The 24,872-nt window shown below is 36.7% G+C and overlaps 1 protein-coding gene and 1 pseudogene across 7 annotated transcripts in view; both read left to right on the top strand.

Moving 5' to 3' along the window:
* LOC114322539 (protein MOR1) overlaps nt 1-19,204 on the top strand; it is a 71,391-nt gene extending 52,187 nt beyond the window's left edge. For 3 of the 7 annotated variants that reach the window (XM_028269883.2, XM_028269880.2, XM_028269885.2), the window contains 11 exons: nt 14,543-14,665; nt 14,778-14,855; nt 15,078-15,236; nt 15,325-15,483; nt 16,297-16,394; nt 16,530-16,686; nt 17,055-17,171; nt 17,260-17,355; nt 17,688-17,759; nt 17,843-18,137; nt 18,579-19,204. In XM_028269883.2, coding sequence (XP_028125684.2) covers nt 14,543-14,665; nt 14,778-14,855; nt 15,078-15,236; nt 15,325-15,483; nt 16,297-16,394; nt 16,530-16,686; nt 17,055-17,171; nt 17,260-17,355; nt 17,688-17,759; nt 17,843-18,137; nt 18,579-18,853 — 1,629 coding nt within the window. In that variant the 3' untranslated portion in view covers nt 18,854-19,204. The remainder of the gene's footprint in view (nt 1-14,542; nt 14,666-14,777; nt 14,856-15,077; nt 15,237-15,324; nt 15,484-16,296; nt 16,395-16,529; nt 16,687-17,054; nt 17,172-17,259; nt 17,356-17,687; nt 17,760-17,842; nt 18,138-18,578) is intronic. The other 4 variants (XM_082887869.1, XM_028269886.2, XM_028269881.2 and 1 more) reach the window with 3 other exon arrangements.
* A 2,174-nt stretch (nt 19,205-21,378) lies between these two features.
* On the top strand, nt 21,379-22,238 carry LOC114322566 (protein DMP7 pseudogene; annotated as a pseudogene).
* The last annotated feature ends 2,634 nt before the right edge of the window (nt 22,239-24,872 follow it).

The following is a 24,872-nucleotide window of genomic DNA, read 5'->3' as shown; positions in this document are numbered from 1 at the left end:
TACCCGAGTGACCCTAGAATAGTTATCTATGAAAGTAGCAAACCATCTTTGACCTTTTAAAGAAAAAACAGGTGGGATCTCATACATTAGAATGAATTAAAGAAAATGGAATTGAATTTTTATTAATAGAAGGAGCAAAAGAAGTTCTGTGTTGCTTTCCAAGTTGACATGAGTCACACTGAAAATCAGACACATTATTTTTCTCAAAAACAGAAGGAAAAAGATGCTTAAGAAATAAAAAAGAAGAATGTCCTAAGCGACAATGCCATAGCCATCTTCGTTGGTAGATGGTAACTGAATAGATAAATGAGCCAGCTTATCAGTCTGATGTAGAATATAGAGACTATGTTCCGCTCTACCACTGCCAATCCTCTGACTCGTGATAAGGTCATGAAAAAGACAGTGATCAGGAAAAAAACGTCACGCTATAATTCAAATCACGAGTAATACGACTCAAAGACGGAGATTAATACTAAAATTGGGAACATGGAGTACAAAAGGATAAAAGAAGGGAAGAAGTGGCATGAATTGAACCTTTTTCTGACACAGACGAAATAGTACTGTCAGTAATACGCACTAAAAGGGTTTATACTCTGAGAACAAGTCAGAGGAACCAGACATATGGTCGGAAGCACCAGAATCAATAATCCATGGAACAATCTTATGAGATATTACCTGAGTTGGCAAGGGAAGAAGAGGATGCACCAGAGACAGTAGTAGAGGCTTGACGGTCTAGCAAGTGGTGAAGAGCAATCTCAAACTTTGAGGCAGACAACCCAGAAACATCAACAGCTGGTGAGGCAATCGGAGCAGAAGGTGGTGGCTCAACTGTGTCAAAAAGATGTGCCCAAGCATTGGCCTTTCGACCTCTAGTCTGCCTCGACCTACCTTTTCGAGAACCGAGACGATCGCCTTGGCCACTAGGAGGAGCCCTATGTAGCTTCCAGCAAGTCTTTCGGGTGTGTCGAGGTTGACGGCACTTAGAAAATATGAGGAAGAACTCCGAAAAATATGAGGAAGAAGGAATATATTTATGTTATATTCAAAACTTCTTATCTTACAAGACCAAATGACACTCCTTATATAGGAGATATTACAAACATCATTATAACTCATTATATGCCACTTACATATTATATATTACCACTATCTACCACTATCATATTATATACATGCCACTATCTACCACCAACACCACTATCATATTCTATACATGCCACTATCTACCACCAACACCACTATCATATTATATACATGCCACTATCTTATTAACACAAATTTCCAGCACTCCCCCTCAAGCTGGTTTGAAGATATCTTCCATAGCCAGCTTGCTAGTCAGCTTATCAAATTGCTTCTTGTGTAGTCCTTTCGTTAGCACATCAGCTAATTGTTCACCTGTTGGAAGGTAGGTCATACAGATTATGCCAGCATTGATTTTCTCCTTGATGAAATGTTTATCCACTTCTATATGTTTTGTGCGATCATGTAGAACTGGATTATGAGCTATAGATATAGCTGCTTTGTTATCACAATAGACCTTCATAGGTGTTGGGTGAGAAAGCTTTAATTCTTCAAGAATTCTTTTAATCCACATTACTTCACAGATTCCATGGGCAACAACTCTGAACTCTGCTTCTGCACTACTCCTAGCTACCACATTCTGTTTTTTACTCCGCCATGTAACTAGGTTCCCACCTACAAAGGAGCAGTAGCCGGATGTTGATCTCCTGTCTGCAACACTTCCTGCCCAGTCTGCATCTGTGTATACTTCAACTTGAAGATGTCCATGTTTCTTGAACAGTAAGCCTCTCCCTGGAGTTCCTTTCAAATATCTTAAGATCTTATAAACGGCCTCAAAGTGCTTTGCCCCTGGTGAGTGCATGAACTGACTTACCATGCTGACTGCAAAGGCAATATCAGGCCGCGTATGAGACAAGTAAATCAATTTCCCTACAAGTCGCTGATATTGTTCCCTCTCTTTGACTTCTTCAGGCTTAGCAGCTTGTAACTTCAAGTTAGGCTCGATCGGAGTCTCCACCATCTTACAACCAAGCATACCTATTTCTCCAAGGAGATCAAGAACATATTTTCTCTGATCAACGAATATACCTCCCTTGGATCTTGCAAATTCCATTCCAAGGAAATGCTTGAGGGCTCCCAGATCTTTAATGTGAAATTCTTTTGCGAGTTTCTCTTTGAGGGCTGCTAACTCTGCTTCATCATTACTAGTTAAAATGATGTCATCAACATAAACAATCAAAATTGCAATTTTACTGTTTTTTGAATGTTTATAAAATATTGTGTGATCTGCTTGACTCTGCGAGAAGCCACAACTGATAACTGCCTTCCCAAAGCGTTCAAACCACGCTCTTGGTGATTGTTTGAGTCCGTATAATGACTTGTTCAATCTGCATACTCTGTCGCTTCCAAGTCTCTGCTCAAATCCCGGCGGTAGGCTCATGAACACCTCCTCTTCAAGATCACCATTGAGAAATGCATTTTTAATGTCAAGTTGATGTAGAGGCCAATCTGAATTTACTGCAAGAGATAACAGTATTCTGATGGAATTTATTTTAGCAACAGGAGCAAACGTCTCCTGATAGTCGATCCCATAAGTTTGAGTGAAGCCTTTAGCCACCAGTCTCGCCTTGTATCTCTCAACGCTTCCATCTGCGTTACATTTTATCGTAAACACCCATTTACACCCAACTGTTTTCTTGTCTTTGGGTAGATCAACTATCTCCCAAGTACCACTTCTCCTTAAAGCATTCATCTCCTCCATGACTGCTAATTTCCAATTCGGATCATCCAATGCTTCCTGTATATTCCTTGGAACAAACAAGTGTGAAATCCTAGATGTGAAAGCTCTATGATTTTTAGACAGTCTTTGATAGGAGAGATAATTTGCAATAGGATGTTTAATGCAATTTCGGACACCTTTCCTAATTGCTATAGGAACATCAAGGTCGGAAATAGAAGGAATAGGATTACCTAAAATTTCGATGCCAGAACTCGGGTGGACATTCGGGTCATTAGGATGGACATTCGGGTCATTAGGATGGACATTCGGGTCATTATTCCTCAGATGAAATCGCTTCCTAGTATAAACCTGAAGCTCAGGATTTAGATCATTTTGTAGTACTTTTCCCCCTAAACAAGAATCTTCTTGACTAGGCACCATAGAACTTGGTTCTCCTAAGTGATCATTATCAGACAGATGTGGTTTTTGTGTAGGATAAATGACATTGGGGAGCGGGATAGAAATATCCCAAAAACGGTCTTCTACTCCACTTGTCTCCCCCTGAAGAGAAGTGTTGGGGAAATAGGATTTTGTTTCCACAAATGACACATCCATACTCACATGAAATTTTTTGGTTTGAGGATCGAAACACTTATACCCCTTTTTGTTTGAGGAATAACCCAAAAAAACACATTTTATAGCACGGGGGTCAAGTTTTGAACGAAATTGACTGGGAACATGAACATAGGCAGTACATCCAAAAACTTTGGCGGGTAAATCAGAAAACAACCTCGTGTCAGGAAAAAAAGTTTTGAGACAATCAAAAGGTGTTTTGTATGTTAACACCTTTGTAGGCATCATGTTTATCAAATAAGAGGCTGTTAAAATTGCTTCACCCCATAAATATTTAGGAACATACATGTAAAACATTATAGCACGTGCTACTTCAAGTAGATGTTTATTTTTTTCGTTCTGCAATGCCATTTTGTTGAGGGGTATCCCGACATGTAGATTGATGAAAAATCTCCTTTTTTTTCAAAAACTCACCCAACTGCTCATTGAAATATTCTGTTCCATTATCAGAATGTAAAATACCAATTTTGGTTTGAAATTGATTTTCAATCATATTGTAAAAATTTGTGAATAAATTTTTCACGTTAGATTTTTTATTCATCAAATAAATCCAACATAAGCGGGTATGGTCATCAATAAATGTAACAAACCATCTTTTACCAGAAAGAGTAGTGATTTTAGAAGGGTCCCAAACATCACTATGAATCAAATAAAAAGGTTTGGAAGCCTGGTAAGGTTTTGGCAAATAAGTAGAGCGATGAAATTTTGCAAAAATTCAACTTTCACAATGAAAAGAAGAACAATCAATCCCTTTAAATAATTCTGGAAATAAATGTTTCAGATAAAGAAAACTAGGATGTCCTAGCCTATAGTGCCATAACATTATTTTTTCTCGAACAGAGATTGAACTAGTACTATTAAAGCTCTGAGCTTTTTTATTACTAACAGGTACTTCATCAAAGTAGTAAAGACCTTCAAGCATCCTAGCACGCCCAATCATCATCCCCGAGTTCTGGTCCTGAAATTCACAATGGGATTCAAAAAATGTAACACGACAATTATAATCCTTAGATAGTTTACTGACAGACAAAAGGTTACAGGCTAAGTTGGGGACGTGAAGAACAGCATTGAGATTAATTTTCTCAGTTAGTTTAATAAATCATTTTCCTACAATAGGTGAAAAACTACCATCGGCTATTTTGATTTTGTCATGACCAGAACAAGGGAAATAGGTACTAAATAAATGGGAAAAACTAGTCATGTGATCGGAGGCACTGGAATCTATGATCCACGGAGAGAAGTTTAGGCAAGAGAAGGCTTTAGGATTTCTACCTGTTTGTGCCAACAAAACACTAGGAGTACCGGATGAGGAGTTGGATTTTATCAGCTTTAAGAGTTGATCAATCTGCTCTTTGTTGAAGGGACCTGAATCGGCTTCATTAGCGGTAGGAAAGCCACGATTCTTCTCTCCTTGTTTGCTGCTTTTCCAGTTGACAGGTTTGCCATGGATCTTCCAACACGTTTCGCGTGTATGGCGAGGCTTGTTGCAAAAATCACACCAGACCCGTGGCTTATTATCAAACCTGCGCTGGTAATTTGCAGCCTTGTTGGCCGCAGCATCGCTAATTAAAGCAGAAATTTCAATTGATTCACCAGTACCTTTTTTCTTAAGCATGACGCTCCTTCGGCTCTCTTCCCTTCTGACTTCGGCAAATACTTTGCCAATAGATGGGAGAGGAGGTCTGCCAATAATTCTTCCTCGCACTTCATCGAACTCAATGTTGAGGCCGGCAAGAAACTTGTAAATACGGCTGTCTTCCACAGTTTTCTTGTGGTGGTTGTAGTCGTCAACCGATTTCCATTCGTATGTGTTGAAGATGTCAAGATCCTGCCACAACCTTTTTAACGAATTGAAATATTTGGTGACGGAATCATCTCCTTGACGAATCTCTCCCAACTTCAAAGTTAATTCGAAAACTTGAGATTGATTTCCTAGGTCAGAATACATCTGACTAACATTATCCCACAATTCTTGTGCAGTAGTATAGCGCATGTAATTAGAGCTTATATCCTCCTCCATGGAATTGACCAACCATGTCATAACCATGGAGTTTTTAGCGTCCCAACTGTCGAACAGCGGATCATTAACAGCAGGAGCCTTCTTGTCACCAGTGATGTAACCGATCTTTCCTTGCCCACGGATATACATCCGGACAGATTGTGACCAGCGGAGAAAATTATCACCATTTAGGCGGATGGTGGTGATTTGGACAGAGTAAGAGTTGGACGTTTTCACCGGAATGGCAGTGGCAGGGGTTGAAGTGGTTTCGGACGTGACCTCCGACATGGCTATGACGGTTTTAGGGCTGCTGTGTTTTTTGTTGCTCTGATACCAACTTAGAAAATATGAGGAAGAAGAACTCCGAAAAATATGAGGAAGAAGGAATATATTTCTGTTATATTCAAAACTTCTTATCTTACAAGACCAAATGACACTCCTTATATAGGAGATATTACAAACATCATTATAACCCATTATATGCCACTTACATATTATATATTACCACTATCTACCACTATCATATTATATACATGCCACTATCTACCACCAACACCACTATCATATTCTATACATGCCACTATCTACCACCAACACCACTATCATATTATATACATGCCACTATCTTATTAACACAAATTTCCAGCAACGGCAATAGTCACATAAAAGATTATCCTTCTCAGAGGAAGGACGAGAACCACGAGGCATGCGCTCTCTATCTCGAGAGGGTGCAGAAACCAAGGCAAAGCGATCAGTAGTTGCAGAAAGAAGCATTGCAAAGCGGCGACTCTCCTCATTCTGCACAAAAGCAAAGGCTTCCTAGAGAGAAGGAAACACATCCATGCCAAGTACTCTGCTCTGAACTGGATCATACTCTACATTCAGGCCTTCCAAGAACTTAAAGACTTGCCCTTGCTCCACAAACTTCCGGTAACCAGTAGAATCAGTAGGACAGAAAGGCTTGTAATCTTGAAGGTGATCAAGCCTACTTCCACCTATTGTTAAGGAAGGTAAAGTACTAGAGCATAATCATCTCACCTTGTACCGACCTTTCAATGGAGCGATGTAACTCGAAAGTCGGTGAGAAGTTTCCCTTCCTGAAATTAGTAGCAACAACCTCTCAGATATCCCGTGCAATGTCCATAGCCAAATAGCCCTCTCCAATCTTAGGGACCATAGAGTGGATCAACCAACCTATGATGAGAGAGTTGGTGATTTCCCATTGATCATAACTAGGGTCCGTGATGCTGGGTGCCTGTATCCTTCCATTAACATACCCATCTTCCCTCGGCTTTTCAAAAAAAATAGTCAGACTCTATCACTAGGCTATATAATTTTTGACCATTGAATAGAAAGTTGGTGATTTTTAGGCCAGGGTTGAGGTTTTCAGCCATAGTAAGAGGTATAATGGAACTCTCGATCTTAAGTAGCTGAAAGGTAGTGGACTCACTAATGGAATCTCCCATGGATACTCTCCTATTGAACTCTCAAACACAATGCCAATCACAAACCTGGAAGATAATAATGGAAGGAAAGACACAACTACCACGATGAAAGTATAAAAAATTAAAAACTCAGTGTTTTTTTTTTTTTTTTTTTTTTTAAAAAAATATTATTTATTTATTTAGAGAAGAAAACAGAGATGAAGGTGGTTTTTAGAGAAGAAAACAAAGACGAAGGTGGTGTATAGAAAAAACAGGGGCTTAGGCCATCCCAGTCAACTACCACATAGGACAACGAAGTGCCGACTGGAAGAGGGAACGATTGAAAGAGGTCTAAGGTGCCTCCAGGAGTGCCGACAGACCTATAGGGACAGACTAGGGTTGCCGACAGGCCTAGAGGAGGACAGAGGAGGCTTTTACCCTGGTATGGAGTCGACTGACCTTCGGTTTAATTGCGTAAGGGCCGAATGGCCAAGAGCTGTCGTTGGTTGGCCTAGGTAGGGGTCAGCTGTCCCAGATAGGGGTTTGGGTGGTCTGGGCAGCCTTTCGATGGAAGCAAGGTGGCTGTGATTGATGTGAGGTTTCTCCTATTGTGGCTCTGATACTATTTAGGTTTAGAGAAGAGAAAGAGTTAGAGAATGAGTAAGACCTCATCCCTTTTTATATTGATAATAATGCGTAATTATAGGAGTGCCATTGGGCATAAATTATAGGCCAACTCATTACATCAATCAAGGGAAAATGAAATTAAATAAGAATAAAATCTAGCAATTATTATTTCCTATTCTAACATATTCTAACATCAACCCCTCTCTCTCTCTCTCTCTCTCTCTCATCGGGCTTTGAAATGAGTCACACTACTCGGGCTTGACTTGTGCTTAACTTGATGAAAACTTGTTTGAGCTCAACCACTATAAGAAGCTTGAGCCACACATGTGAGCTCCTAAGGACCGTTCAGCCAATAATTGGCTTGGGTTAGTAGGCTTATGGGCTATGTTCTTATTGTAAATTCCCAAACTTCATGCCTAACTTGGTTGAACCATTGGGACAACTGCTGATTCCATACATTCTTATTTGATTGTTGGGTTGATTTGAGGACGCAAGTGTTTGAAAAAATCTGTACTGTATTGACAGGTCAATAGAAGTTATGGTAGATGTGCCAAATATTAATCTCACACTGCACACCCAAAAAACAAAAAAAATGTCTTGAATTTCCCACTGCATGGTTGACCTTTCTAATTGACAAGTAAATCCTAAAGATTTAGATACAAGTGGCTGATCATTGTATGGTTCCATTTATCTTTTTATTGTTCTGTCAAAATTGATGTCACTGAGCCTATAGACTGAACTGGGCAACTCATCTCGTGAAAGAAGGGCATTTCTCAAACTTGGTTGAGCCAAGCTTGAACTCTCTTTTTGATTTGCTAAGATGACCCTGGGCACAACACTTGGAGATGAATCTGGACACAATAATACTTGGCCCATGAACACCCCTACTTCAAACTATTAGATGTTAGATTTACATCTGAAAAGAAGAAGAACAATAAGAAAAGAAGAACATAGAGACTGCTGTGCTTATTATCCTGCTCTTAAACGTATTAGGGTTACACATATTTATAATAAAAAACTAAAGAAACAAATGACATGACTACTCTTACACACTACTACTTAACACTCCTCCTCAAGTTGGTGCAAAAATATCTCTCATGCCCGACTTGCAACAAATGGGGTGGAAAACCTTACTACTAAGACTCTTAGTAAAGACATCAGCCAATTGATCTTCAGATTTCACAAAAGGCATACATTTTAAACCCTTATTCAATTTCTCCTTGATGAAATGTCTGTCGATCTCAATATGCTTTGTTCTGTCATACTGAACAGGATTGTAAGCAATACTAATGGCAGCTTTGTTGTCACAATACAGTGTCAATGGTTCATTGCAAACTAACCTAATATCATTCAACAAGGACTGGAGCCACATCAGTTCACATGTATCATGCGCCATAGCCCTGTATTCTGCCTCTGCACTAAATCTGGATACCACTGTTTGTTTCTTACTACGACATGTGACTAAATTTCCCTCCACAAATGCATAGTAATCGGAGGTAGATCGCCTGTCATCTATAGAACCAGCCCAATCAGCATCTGTGAACGCCTCCAACCTCAAGTGACCATGATTGGAAAAGAAAATCCCTTTTCCAAAAGTAGATTTAAAATACCTCAAAATACGATACATTGCATCCAAATGAAGTGCACGAGGCTTATGCATAAATTGACTCACTATTCCAACAGCATAGGCAATATCTGGATGAGTGTGAGACAAATATATAATCCTTCCCACAAGTCGGTGGTACATTTCCTTCACAAGATCATCAACACCACTACAAAGATGGTAATTAGCCTCAATTGGTGAATCAACAGGTCGGAAACCTAACATGCTTGTTTCCTCAAGAAGATCTAGGACATACTTCCATTGAGAAATAAAGTTGCCTTTGTCAGATCTGGCAACTTCAATCCCAAGATCTAGGATATACTTCTGCTGAGAAATAAAGTACTTCAACGGACCAAGGTATTTGATCTCAAGTTCCTTGGCCAACGGCATCTTAAGATGTGTCACTTCTTTCTCATCATTACCTGTTACAACTATGCCATCCACATATACTATAAGCACAGTTACCTTTTCTGCATGGCGTTTGATGAACATTGTGTGATCTGCATTGCTTTGCTTATACTCGAACCTCAACACAGCCTTCAGGAATTTGTCAAATCAAGCTCAAGGAGACTGTTTCAAACCATATAATGTCTTTTTCAACCTACAAACTTTCCCAACTATAGACTGAAATGAGAATCCTAGTGGTACATCCATATATACCTCCTTTTTCAAATCACTATGGAGAAATGCATTCTTCACATCTAACTGTTGTAAAGGTCATCCCAAATTAGTTGCACATGAGAGAATAGCTCGAATGGAATTCATCTTTGCTACAAGAGGAAAGGTTTCTTGGTAATCCATTCCATATGTCTGAGTAAACCCCTTGGCCACTAGTCATGCTTTGTGTCGTTCAGTTGTTCCATCTACTTTCTGCTTAATGGTGAACACCCACTTACACCCTACAGACTTTTTTCTACTAGGAAAAGGAACCAACACTTGAAGTGTTATTCTTGCTTAGAGCTTGCATCTCTTCTACCATAGCTACTTTCCACTTAGGATCGCTGATAGCTTCCTCCCAACCCTGGGGAATACACGCAGAAGACAAAGATGAAACAAAAGTACGATATGTAGAAGACAATGAATCACATGACACAAATTTAGAAATGGAGTGTTGAGTACAAGCCCTAGCCCTCTTTCTAAGAGCAATAGGAAGACTCGAATCATCGACAGCAGGACTATCAACTACAGATAGCGGAATAGACTGAGGTGCATTACCTGAAACTGGCATGAGGAATGATGATGGGTCTAGTGGCATAAGGGAAGCTTGCTCTTTCAGACGCTGAGAATAAGGCTTAAGATCAACTTTGTCCAAACGACCACCAATGTCAAGCTCCATATTAAGAGAACTATTAGGCTCCCCTTCACCACAAATAACAATCTGTTGACTAGGAAGGAAAAAAGATAATTCGTTTTGATAGGCCATCTCCTCATCTGCAATCTCATCCATAACACTACTCTCCCTCGGAGGAGATGGCGGAGAAGAAAGAAAGAAGGCTTCAGATTCACGGAAAATGACATCCATACTAACATAAACTTTGCGAGTGTGAGGATCATAGCATTTGTAACCCTTCTGAGTAGCAAAATAACAAATAAAGACACAACGCACAACCTTAGGATCGAGTTTTCCACGAGTACGAGGTTGCAAATGAACAAAATAGACGCACCCAAATACCCGAGGAGGAAGAGAAGATGTGGGATATGCTACAAGAAGTAGTTGAAGAGGAATTTGGAATTGGAGGATACTAGAAAGCATACGATTAATAAGGTAAGCAGCGATAAGAATAGCATCACCCCAAAAAGACTTAGGGACATTCATAGTAAACAAGAGAGAGCAAGCAACTTCAAGAAGATGGCCATTCTTGCATTTGCCAACTCCATTCTGTTGAGGAGTACCAACACAACTAGTCTGATAAAGGATGCCATGCTCCTCTAGGTATGCTCAAAAAACTCCATCAACATACTTAGTCCCATTATCACTTTGAAGAATTTTGATTTGAGCATTAAAAAGATTAGTCACCATTTTATGAAAAGTGTGGAAACAAGAAAACATTTCACTCTTAGTTTGAAGCAAGTAAATCCAAGTCACACGAGAATAACAATCAATAAATGTAGTAAACCATCGATACCCAGAAGTAGAAAAAAAGGTCATTGAGCAATTTATAGTAGTAAGACTACTAACAGAAAGCAGGTTAGTGTAAAATTAGGAATATGATGCACAGATGAAAAAGAAAGTAAAGATCAACAATGAACTGAACCCTTGCCAGAGACAAAGGATAAAGTGTTATCAGTCACTCGAACCTTGTCTCGGCCAGAACAATGAGAATAAGAATAGAAAAGACTAGAGGCACCTATCATGTGGTCGGTGGCACCTGAATTGTTAAGTATTAGTGTGTAACTCATCCTGGGAAAGAGTGCTAGGCTCAGAAGGACTCGCAACAATCTCAGACACATGTGCTTGGAGACGAGTTGTACTATGATAACCTTGACCCCAGGTAGGGTGACCATTCAGTTTCCAACAATGTTCTCGATCATGTCTGTCTTTCCCATAATAATTACACTTCAATCGGTCTCGATCAATCGGACTAGGCAAAGGAGCTCGAGTACGAGGAGCAATAACCAAAGAAGAACGATCCTGAATAGAGGAATGAACCATAGCACTATGTCGACTTTCCTCTTGCTGGACAAGGGCATAAGCCTCGCGGAGGGTGGGAAAAGGGGAACAACTCAACATCTAGACACGAATCTGATCATACTTCAAGTTCAAGCTAGCAAGAAAGTCATACATATGCTCCTTCTCCACGATTTGTTGAAACAAAGTGGCTTCCCGAGAACAAATAGCCTGGAAGCTTAGGTAATAGTCTAGTTCTTGCTATGAACTACTCAACTTAGCATAGTATACTGTGAGTGATCTATCCCTCTGATCTAAGCTCCGAAGCTTCTTCCTCAACTCATATGCCTGTGCATCATTACCATGTTGGGATTACATCTGGGCTGCAGTTGTCCAATCCTATGAGCAGTATCTAAGAGAAGAAAAGACCGACTGATGGTGGGCTGCATAGAGTTAATGAGCCAGGTCATAACCAAAGCGTTCTTAGAAACCCATTGAGTACGCGAAGCGGCATCATTAGCAGGCTGGGGAAGGTCACCAATAATGTAGCCAGTCAAACGGCGAGCAGCAATAGCAAGGCTACAAGAACGAGACCAAATCAGATAATTGGAGCCATCAAGTTTCACAAGACTGATTTGAAGAGAGGGACTATCATTAAGAGTTAAAACACGATGCACGCCACCCTCTTCACTAACCCTAGGGTCTTTATCCTCAATTCCAGCCATTGAAAATCAATCCCCACAATAAATAACAGTCTAGGAAGCCAACAATGCTAAAAACTCAACAAAGGACCAGGAAGATACCTTTACAGACTGAAACAGAGCCAAAATCGAGCCAGGAAAGCAAAAAACGAACAAAAACTGAGAGAAACCTCACCAAGCTTTCAAAACGGTGACTCTAACCACCTCTAATGGTCCAGTCAACTCCCAAGGAAAGGGAAGGAAGGGAAGAAACAGCCCTAAAAGGGCTTCAACAAAAATTGGAAAAACATCAAATAATTACCAAAAAATTAAAAGAAAATCATGGGGAAGAAGCCCATGAAATTTCGAACCTTGAGGGGATTTTTTTTTTTTTTGTGCGCGCAAAAAAATGAAAAAAAAGAGGAACAAGGAAAGACCACAATCTTCAAGGAGGAAGATGTTGCTCAGATACCGTGTTAAATGTTAGATTTACATATGAAAAGAAGAACAATAAGAAAAGAAGAACAAAGAAACTGTTGTGCTTATTATCTTGCTCTTAAACATATTAGGGTTATACATACTTATATTAAAAGACTAAAGGAACAAATGACATAACTACCCTTACACACTAATACTTAACACAAACCCATTTATTACACCACTTTGAGCTTTAAGTCTTAGTGACTGCCAAATATTTTGATTTTTTGTTGAAATTATTGGGAATAATGAAGGTATACTATTTTGGGGTGTGGGGATATCCACTGGTTTGAAACATGGATGGACTTCTTTCTTCCTGCTAAACTGCTGCCCAAGGTTTTAAAAAGTGGTGTTATGTAACAGTTGCGGTGGTAGGTGCTATCCGTTATACCCACTTTTGAGTTGTGACAGAAATTCACATGTGTAACAGCCGTTTTGGTGTTATGTAACGGCCGTAACAGCCCGTTACACACTTTACAATATTCTAAATAGTTTCCTTTAAAAAAAAAACCGCTTACAAAAAAAAGACGAATACTCAAGTGATTCAAGTCCAAACAAAAAACCTTGAATGAATTTTTTTCTTTATAATTTAGTTTTTAATTTTTATTTCATTACATTAGCATGTAAAATAAAGAATATATAAACAATGATTGTGTTTATTTTTATAATCATTCCATTTAATATTTAATTGTAAGTATTTTTTATTTGTTACTGTAATGTGTTGTCTAAAAAATGTCTTTAAAAAAAAATCAGTAGCTCAAAAATAATTTTTGCTTATGGCATAATTTTTATTTGGGTAAATTATAAACACACCTCTTGAAGTTTGTTTAAAATATGAATTGCCTTATCTAATTTGAAAAATTATAAATATTTCCCGGTTAGAATTTTTTATTTAACAGAATTAATTGAAAAGGTGAAATTTCTAACTGTTCACCTATATAATAATAAAATTTTCTGAATTATTAATTGAAATAAAATTTTAACATTATTAAAAACTGTTAATTAACTTGATGATTTATTAATAAAAGGACCTATTTGTTATGAAATTAGAAACCTTAGGGGGGCATAATGTAATTTCTAGAATCACAGGGAGTAATTTGTAATTTAAGTAAATCTCAGGGAGTGTGTTTGTAATGTACCCTTTTTATTTTTATAATCATTTCATTTAATACTTAATTGTAAATAATTTTATTTAGTTAGTTCTTGTCTAAAAAAATGTCTTAAAAAAAATCATTAGCTCAAAAATAATTTTTATTTATATCACAATTTTTGTTTTTATAATCGTTTCATTTAATAATTGTAAATATTTTTTACTTAGTTCAGGTATTGGTTAAAAATAATTTTGTAGACATTTAAAATCAATTATTCTTGAAGTCATTAAGTATTGAAATAAAATATAAAAAGCTCCTTTTGTAGTGATTTAAAAATATTAAATATATTGGATCATACTTAAAAATTAACAAAAATTGATCAAAATCTCTCTTAAACCCTAATAAATGTGATTTTGGAAAGAAAAAAAAATATACAGATCGGTAATTTTTTTTCAAATTGTGCGAAAATTTTAAAAATTCATGGTTTTGATTACGACAACCGTTACGTTACAGCCTTTACACCCTACAACCGCAACCGTACCATCGCAGCCGTTATGGCAATCGCAACTGTTTTTTGAAACCTTGGTTTGTTCTCTCCCTCTCTCTCCCATGCCCCCATGCACTTTTCCTTGAGTACTAAACTATTCTGTTACGCTGCAGTCTGTTGAAGGAATGAAAGTTGTCTGCCATGAGTTGGCTCTGGCAACCAGCAATCCTGAAGGCACTGCAATGGATGACATTGTGAAAGATGCTGATAGACTTGTTTCATACTTAGCTAATAAGGTAATAATCGTTCAATCTTTTTGAGTGATGCCCATTTCTTTCTTGATGGACCTTAGTTGGCTTCTTAATTTTGAAAAGTCAAAATCTCATTAGCTTATAATATCTATTGCAGGTAGCCAAGACATTTGACTTTTGTCTTACAGGAGCCTCTTCAAGGTCTTGTAAATATGTCCTCAACACACTGATGCAGGTAATTTATTGTCTACTTCTGCATATTCTGCTTGACAGTTCATTTGATTGCCAATAAGACGGAAAAAAAACAAAGGAAGTTGGGACCATACAGCAATTAAGTAGTTGAAGATATATCTTATATGTTGGTGGTGGTTGTATTTTGTCTTTATTCATGAGAACTATATTGTGCATCAAAGAATGATCTTAGTTTTCAAATATAATTTTTACTTATTTGTTGCAGATATTCCAAAATAAACGAATTGCACATGCTGTCAAGGAGAGTACACTTGATAGTCTCATCACTGAGCTTCTGCTTTGGCTTTTGGATGAAAGGGTTCCCCAGATGGATGATGGAAGCCAACTCCTGAAAGCGTTGAATGTCTTGATGCTAAAAATCCTGGTTGAGTTTATTTCATAAAGCAACAATTTGGTATTATTCTGATGGGAGTGTGTTGGATCTTTTTACCGAGTACATGTTTCCAATGCAGGATAATGCTGAACGTACATCATCATTTGTTGTACTGATTAATCTCTTACGTCCATTGGACCCCTCAAGGTGGCCATTACCAACCTCAAATGAGTCTTTTGCCGTTAGAAATCAGAAGTTCTCTGATTTGGTTGTCAAATGTCTGATCAAGCTCACAAAAGTAAGTATCTTACTCAATACATTTTCACGAAATTGTATGATATTCTCAAGTGGAAAACCTCAGTTTGCATCATTTGGCTCTTGCAACCGGATAAACTGTTCTGTTTGTGTTTTCTATACTGTCTACATGAAGTGTAATGGTCCTCTTGTTATTTATGCTTAAAGAGTTTGAGGAAAGAATGGTTGGAAAGAGAAGGGGAGGGAATGGTAGCGAGTTTATTTGCTTATTTTCTTTTCTTTTTTCTTATTTATTTATTTATTTGTAAGGAAGGGATAGGAAAGGAGTAGTGGAGATGTTTGCGTCCATGCTCAGCACATGGACAAAAATGCACAGGGGTGGAGCTTTTCTTTTGCATATCTTCCCTTTAAACAATGTGTCTATATGCAAGGTCTAGCAGTACCTTTACAGTACCACCCGTCAGTCATGCTTCCCTATATTGATAGGTGGGAAGAAAATTTCTTTTTACTACGTCATCCATTTCAATCATTCTTTTCTTTTCCTTCTTTAGTTTCCATCTATCGTATGAAATGAACTATAAAGCCCCATCTTAATTGGCCAGCAACCAATTAAAAAAGAGAAAAATATATACAACCTTCTAGCATCCATAACTTGAAGACATTTCACATGAGTGACTTACAGAAATGACATAGTTCAGTTAAGTTTCACGGATGTATTCTTTCATTAAGAAAGAACTTAAATTTATATGTATGTTTTTTTCAATTTTCTTGTCTGCGAACATTTCTGCCATTGATATTTGTTTTATATTTCTTGGCACAGTTCAACTTATGTCATATTTGCTTCCCTATGGTGCAGGTTCTTCCAAGTACTATATATGATGTCGACCTTGATCGTATCCTTCAAAGTATCCACGTGTACTTGCAAGAATTGGGAATGGAAGAAATCAGGAGAAGGTATAGAATAAACCTATTTACGTAGATATTATCATCAAAATATAATGTCATGATTTCTTCACAGAGGATCCATGATATGAACTGATTGGATTTTCTTCCCTTGTGGCTGCCCTTTATATCATGAATTTCTGAAAGAGCTGGAGCTGATGACAAACCATTGCGTATGGTGAAAACTGTTCTACACGAGCTTGTTAAGCTTCGTGGCACTGCAATAAAAGGCCATCTTTCCATGGTTCCTATAGACATGGAACCTCAGCCTATTATTCTTGCCTACGTTGATCTTAATCTTCAGGTACCATGGCTGTTAGCGTATACTTCAATCTCTTGTTTGCAAGGTTTTAAATAATGGTATCGGGATATGTATCAGTATCATCAATACATATATATCGATCAATATCAGACAATATTAGTCGATATTTTTTTGAATGACAGTATCGGATATCCTAAATCCCAATATGTAACAAGTCATGCAATAAGTAACAGTCTATATTTTTTGATGAATGACAGTATCGGATCTCCTAAATCCCGATACGTAACAAGTGATACAATAAGTAACAGCCCATATTTAAAACTCTGCTTGTATGGTTTAAACTTTTGTTTCTTTCGTTCTTATTGCGTCTTTTTTTTTCTTTTCTCTTTTCTTTTCTGGTAATCTACCAGACTCTGGCTGCTGCAAGAATGTTGACTCCATCCGTTCCTCTTGGCCAAATTCATTGGGGTGATTCAGTAGCCCACAACCCGTCACCTGCCACTCACTCTGCCGATGCACAATTGAAGGTATTGAAATGCTTTTTTCCAGCTGGTCCATCTTGATTGTAGTTTTGTATGCCTAATAGAGTCTCCTGGTATTTTGTGCATCTTACAGAAAGAACTCGCTGCAATTTTCAAGAAAATTGGTGACAAGCAAACTTGCACCATTGGTTTATATGAATTACACCGTATCACTCAATTATATCCCAAGGTAATGACTTCCGGTTGTGTTGTTAGGTGCAGTTTGGTGTAGCTTCTGAGATTGGTTGTAGCATTTTTCTTTTAAAATTTTTAATGTGTTTGGAGTGTTTGGTGCATCTTCGATTTGCAACTTATAATGTAAAAGTAGCTTAAATAAGTTTAAAAAAAGTTGATTATTGTAAAGTAGGCGACAGGATGCTTTTAGCTTCAGCTTTATGAGTATCAGTTTTCAACTTGTAAGAAGCTGCACCATACAGGCCCTTAGAGTTTTTGCCTGCAGTGTGAGCTTCCTCAAATCGGCACACCTATATACTTTGTCTAAATCTATTTCTTTGTTTATAGGTTGATATATTTTCTCAACTTCAAAATGCTAGTGAGGCATTCCAAACGTACATTAGAGATGGTTTAGCCCAGGTTTAAGTCAACAACTTTACACAAAAATGTTCCTATTATGATGCGGCAACACTTAAATTAGATTTTTTTTACTTTTATTGCAGATGGAGAAGAATGCAGCAGCGGGAAGGACACCTTCAAGTTTACCGTTGTCAGCTCCTCCCCCGGTTTCCATAAACCTTTCCCCGAAGTGTGCTCCCTTATCACCTCTACATACAGATCCACTCAATGCAAAATCTCTAAACACTAAAGTTGAACCCACAAATTTTAGTTTACCTTCATCGTATGTTGAAGATGAGAGGGTTGTTAATGCCGTCAATTCAAGAGGACCCACTTCTGATAACTCGGATCTACTGAAGTATTTGGGTGACCAAAGGAATGATAGATTTCCACCAGGAGGTAACTTCCATTGTCAGATCTTGTTTGGTTTTCAAACTCAAAAAATGTTTTTGTATTTTTTTTTCCTTTAGTAAACTTTTTTCATATTTTGGTCCTTTTTTTTAAACACATTTATGTGTTTATTTATTTAATTATTTTTCCCCAGATTTTGTCACAAATATTTTAGGTAGATTTAGGTAGAGATTTGTGTTTGGATTATAGATTTAGGTAGAGATTTGGAAAGAGTTCACTGAGTTTATGTTTGGATTATAAATTTAGGTAGAGATTTGGAAAGGAAAAGGGAAACTATGGGTGAAATGTGAATGAACCCTACCCAAATCCATAATAGGAACACAATCTAAAGACAAAAAAACACGAAAAGTATAAAAACCCAAATAGTGTTCAAAAAATAAACCATCGTTTCTATATTTCTGATGGAATGACTTCAAAAAATTGATGTAGTGACAGCAGTTACTAGTGGGACGTTAGATGCAATAAGAGAGAGAATGAAGAGCATCCAGTTAGCAGCAGCTGCCGGGAACCAGGATTCCGGGAACAGACCATTAACGCACATGAACGGAAATTTAGCCCACAGCCTCTCTAATTCTCATGCTTTGGACTGTGATAATGCCGAAAATCCTATACAAAGCGGGGTTCTTCCTATGGATGAGAAGGCATTGTCTGGGCTACAAGCCCGGATGCAGAGACTTAAAAGTGGGTCGATTGAACGTCTTTAAGGACACAGCTGGAGGACACGGTGCAATTTGTAATCGTGTCATGGGATGCAAATCTTGTAAATGAAGAGGTTTGACGCTCGCATGTAATTATGGAGCAGTTGTGTGTATAGATGTTATATGCATATTCTTCTTGGTGCAATGAAACTTGGATTGAAGTTTGTAGTCTTCCATTTCTGGGGCAGAGATGTAGCCAAGTTAGGAGATGATTTGATAGTAGTTGATAATGTAGCACAAATGTGAGTTTAACAATTTTTGTTTTGTATATTTCTCCGTGTTAGTTTTGTTCTGTTCTGCAAAACTTCTTGTAATGTTGTCTTGATTTATTCGAGGATTTCGAATGTTTCTTAGAAACTGCCATTGTATTATTGCCCACTATCTTAGAATTGTGTTGTGATTTTTTTATTGATCTAGTGATTTTGTGTGACCTGATAAGAAATGAAGTGAGAACTGGTTCTCATGTTTGATTTACAAGTTAGTTGAGAAATGACGAGAAGGAGAAGTCCCCTATTTTATAGGTTTCATTTCTTACCAATAGTAGTGATTCTGGAGAAAAACAAGACCATTGGTTGTACATTTTTTATTATGTTGAGATTGCTCATTAAAATACATGGAAAGGAAAATAAATTTTACCCGTATTCTTATATTTCGTATTTTGCTTTTGTAATCATCCAAGTATGATTGATTTTTTCTTCTTTTCTCACTTCTTGATCCAAACGGAGCATTAGTTATAAATCATTTCGTAATTCATTATAAGATTTTATAGTTATTAAATTTGTGGCGATTGATTATGAAGTTTGTGGTGGTTGATTACAAGATTTTGTAGTGTTTTGATTCTGAATTAAATTGATTTTATATATGAAGCTTTGTGGTGTTTGTTTGTGAATTGAAGTGTCTTTGATTATGAAATTTTTGCAATATATATAGTTTTTGTATATTTCTGTATCTCTACCATATATATAAAGCTCAAGAAGGATGAAGAGAGAGAAGATGACAGGAAGGAGAACATTGGAAGGAGACGGAACAGACAAATGCATTCAATTAGGTTTGGAGATTGCTTTGATTTGGGGATTTGCATTGAAAATTTGGGGTTTTGATTGAGGAACTAAAAAATTAGGGTTCTGTTTGTAAAATTGTTCTTTTTTTTTTAAAATAGATTTGAGCTTCAATGGTTGTTGTATGTGTTTGAATTGAAAAATTATGGTTCTAAAACAGAAGCAGATTGTTACTTGATGATCGATCAATGAAGATCATGTTGAGTCAGAGTAACAAGAATGAGTTCAAGGGAGAAATTAATTTTGAGTACCCAAAGATTTGCTTACTATGATATAATGACTAACTTATATATATATTGTGCTAATGAATGAAAGATTGCTCATTTGCTGTAATAGGTAGTAAATTATTCTTACTTCGGCCTAATTCTGAAAGGCCAAATCTACTTATTATAAAAAATATTTAGGCGGTTTGGTCTCAGAATTAGTTGGTCTATTGGGATAAATACCAAGTTATCAACAAAATATATATATATATATATATATTTAGACCTAGCTACAAAGTTACAAACCAAGTAATTTGGTGATCATATCGCACAACTTCAGCCCATAATCCTCTGGTATTGAACATAAATTTCTAATTACCGGAGAACTATTATGCAGGTTGGGTTGCATAACTGGAGAATTTTTCTTTTTTTGTGTCTGTGGTAATAAGTATGTCTACTATGATATGTTATAAGAGCAAAAAAACAAAAAACAAAAAATAGATTATGTGGGTGTTTGGGAAGTGGGTTTTTTTAGTTATAGAATATTATTGGAGAATTTTTTTTTTTATGTTTGGGAAGATAGTTGAGTTTTTTTGTGATTGGATGTGATATTTGTGAGAAAAAAGTGAAATAATTATGGGGTTTGATGTGATTTGGTTTTGTAAAACATTTGTCTTGTAGTGAAAAAAAATAAAAATAAAAAAACCCAAAAACCAAGTTCCCAAACACCCCTTATGTTTGATTCCTGAATCACATTTCACACATATTTTTCTGTTTCAAATTACTACTCAAATTCATGATCCTAACAAAGTCTTAGGCTTTTTTTAATTATCACATAAATAAGCCACTAATGAATCCAACTAAAAGTCGAGCAAGGCCAGAATTTTTCTCTCATTGTTCACATCAATGGACTGTCAGCAAACCCAGAAAAACACCTTAACAGGCAATCCCACCAAATGAAACTCCCTATTTACAGTAAATCAACTAAAACAATCCCTAATTTAAAACCTATGTCATTACAGTTACAAAAACCCTTTAATACCATTCAAAATAACTTACTTTGCATGAAAGCCTGTCATGTTGACCTTCCCACCTTAATTTTGAGTCCCTCATTGGTGATTCTTGCAAGCCTATCTATCTCCTCTCTCCCACTGTCTTCTCCCAAATACCTAAAACAAAATAAACCCAATACATATACATATATAACCATTTTGTTATTTCATAGAAAACAATCAAGCTTTCAAGAGATTGAAACTAAAGGAATTGAGCCATGGACAACATCAAGCAAGAAATTGCAGCACCTCTCGAGGCAGCGGTTGAAGAACAATTAAGCCAACCCCTATTGGAAGATCAGCCATTAACACCAGGAAAACCAAAGAAAACCCGTAGACAAAAGGCGGTTTGAAAGACTTTCAAGATATCAGCTCATTTAGCAAATCTCCTCCCAACTGGTTCAGTCCTCACGTTCCAAATTCTATCCCCGGTTTTCACACACGAAGGCAAATGTCGCTCTTTTATAAGCCAGTCCATGACATTATGCCTCTTGGGGATCTGTGGCTTGTCTTGCTTCCTCGTGAGTTTCACTGACAGTTTCGAGGATGAAAGAGGGAAAGTCCGGTATGGACTTCTTGCCACGCGGTGGGGCTTATGGATTATTGATGGGCCTGTCACCATTCCAGCTGAGGAAGCAGCCAAGTACAGTCTCAAAATGGTTGATTTTTTTTATGCTTTCATATCCATAGTTGTTTTTTCTGCGGTTGCACTGTTTGATCAGAATGTTGTCAAATGTTTTTATTCGAACCCGTCTGATGAAACCAAGGAGCTGCTTGAAACATTGCCAATTGGGGTTGGTGTGATCTGCAGCCGGTTGTTCGTCGCCTTCCCTACCAACCGGCATGGCATTGGCTTCCCTCTCTCTCACCGTTAGTATTGTTTCATATTTTTTCTGTGTTTATTCTGTATTTACTTTGATTCATTTTAATAACATCTGAACAATGTATATGTATTGTTTCATTTGTTTCATATGATATATAGGATTTATAGGAGATTTGGAAAAAGGTTTCATGTCCTGCTGATACTACAATTTTAATGTATTTCCTGAGATGTATACACAAATCAGTTTTATGTCTATGTCTGTCTATTAATTTGATCATTATAGTAATTCTAATTGAATCATTTTTAACATAGATCTATTTTTGCACTTAAATTTTATCTTTATTGTTATGAGACATATATATATCTCATTTTTGTATGAATGGGAAGTGAGTGTAAATCTTCTTTGGCTTCCTATGCAGCTGTTTCATAGGCATGGATTGAAGTTCAAAGGCCATATAGGATTTGGAAAACTCTACTAGAAACAACAGCATAGCCATACATTGGCCTTGTATTGATTTCCATATGGGATTTTCTATTATATATAATTTATTTTACATCTCTCCTGTGGTGCCTTTTTCTCTCTGTGTCCATCTTTAATGAAATTTTAATTTGGTCATTATAGGGGTGTTTGGTAAAGGCTATTTTTGGACTTTTTTGGGTTAAAATTTATAAAAAGACAAAATAGGTTAACATAGTCAATAAGACAAAATGTTATATCAAATTCATAATCATTTCACTTTTTCTCTCACAAACATCACATCCAACTACAAAAAAATCCAACTATCTTTCTAAACACAAAAATTTTAACCTACTAAAATAACTTCCCAAACACCGACATATTATCAGTGGAATCAACATTTTGATTGTGTAATTATACAGAAAAGCTAGACACAACGAAAATATCGCCTTGAAAATTGCCAACATTTTCCCACTTGTATTTTGATGACAATTTTGATGATACATAAAAGAGCTGCTAATTATATGAGTTGAGACTTTTTATACTACTTTTAATCTTATATAACATTTTCTCATGTTGCAAAGAAACTTTTTTTATTTTCTTCTTCCCATTAGATTTTTATTTTTATTTTTTTGTCAGGAGCTTATGTTGGAATAATTTTTTGTGTAAAATAAATAACTTGAAACCAAATCAAATAAATAAAAATAAATTACTTACAAAATTTATTTTTCAAAATGAATAGGTACAAAAAAGATCAAGTCGAGTATGTGACACTTTGTCCTTAAAATAGATTCGCCCCGCTCCGGTGCTTACGAATAAATGACGTCTATTTTTCAGGATACAATGATCTTAGACAGATTGTAATAGCACTCCAAACAATCTGTACGGTGAACTAGAACATGTGTTTTATACTCTCAAAAATTTCTCTAAAAACTAGTATGAAGAACAATGCAAACAGAGAGCAAAAACGGGAAGATAATTAATTTTCTAGATGTGAAAATCTGCTATAAAGGTCTCCTATTTATAGGAAAGTTGGTGACTGTTTGGCAGATCCGAACAGGTATGATTTTGAATTGAACAGGTGTAATTGAACTTGAACAAATACAAAATTCAAACTGAATAGATCTGCTAGAAAATGGAACCTGTTCAGTGCAAACTGTTTAAATTGTTTGAACCTGCTGGAGATTGGATTGGAGGAGACACTGTTTGAACATAAAATTTGAATTCAAATTTGACGCAAAATTTGAATTAATTTCGTTTAGAAAAAATAATTTCCCACACAAATTTTTGAAAAAAATTGTAACAACCTGACCCCGTAGTTAACGACTAAAGTATGATTAAGGATGCCTAATTCGTAATTAAGACAAAATTTTGAGTAATTGCATGTGCATTGTGTTAATTTGGATTTATATCTGTCTGTCGTAGAAATATCTGTCGGTATTTCTGTTTCGATTTGAGATTTGAAGGCCTTATCGGCATCCGATTTCAAAATTGTTTAAGTTTGTGTTATTTGGGATTTTTAGAGCCTTATGGTGGGTTCAATTGAAATTTGATTTAAAACCAAATAATTAAAATAAATTTACTTAAACTTTAGCTAAGAGTAATTAAGTGGCCTAATTAAGCCTATATAAGGCTTCTATATACACTCTACACTCTCATTTTCTTCATCCTTGGAGACCAACGTGAGAGAGAGAGAGAGAGAGAGAGAGAGAGAGAGAGAGAGAAGATGGAAGAAGAAATTGAGAAACAACAAGGGAATTGGTAGAATTTGGAAGGAATTAGCTTGGAATCTTAGTGAATGCATCACCTAGAGCTTAATTGAGAAGTTGAGGTAAGGATTCAACACTTATTTTATGCCATTAGGCTTAATTTCATGTAAATGCAAAAGGAATTTAAGGTGTGGTAGCACTTGAATCAAGTTAGAATTGAAAGAATTTAAGAGTGATCATGCATGTATGCATATTTCATCATGTTTGAAGCAAATTATCAAAAGATTCTTGCATGCATGTGGTTATTTTAGCTTGGCTATGAGAATTCATCACATTCTACATCAATTTAGCTCATTTGATCATGATATGGAAGAGTCAAACTCAAGAAATGGCATGCATGTTATGTTCATATTGTGTTCTTAAAGTTTCAAGTTTTGCTTTTATGTAATTCACATGCTTTTAGGCCTTGATTTTGCGTAATTGCTTTCAATTTATGAAGTTTTATGAGTTTATATATGTTTTCTCAACTTTGGGCTCAAAAGGATGTGTTTTTGAAGGTTAAAGACGAGTTTGGAACTTAGGCGTGCAATCTGGAAATCCCAGATTTTGGTCGCACCGCTCAAGCAGTGAACCTTGTGCTTGAGCATAAAATACGAGTTCCCAGAACTTTTACAGAGTTTGAGGGTTCGATCGAGCGTAGGAAGTTGTGCTCGAGCGATCACT

The sequence above is a fragment of the Camellia sinensis genome, chromosome 9 (genome assembly GCF_055761805.1).
Source record: "Camellia sinensis isolate YWXY chromosome 9, ASM5576180v1, whole genome shotgun sequence".
Classification (NCBI taxonomy): Eukaryota; Viridiplantae; Streptophyta; class Magnoliopsida; order Ericales; family Theaceae; genus Camellia; species Camellia sinensis.
The sequence above is the reverse complement of the archived record's forward strand: the minus strand, read 5'-3'. Positions and strand labels throughout refer to the sequence as shown.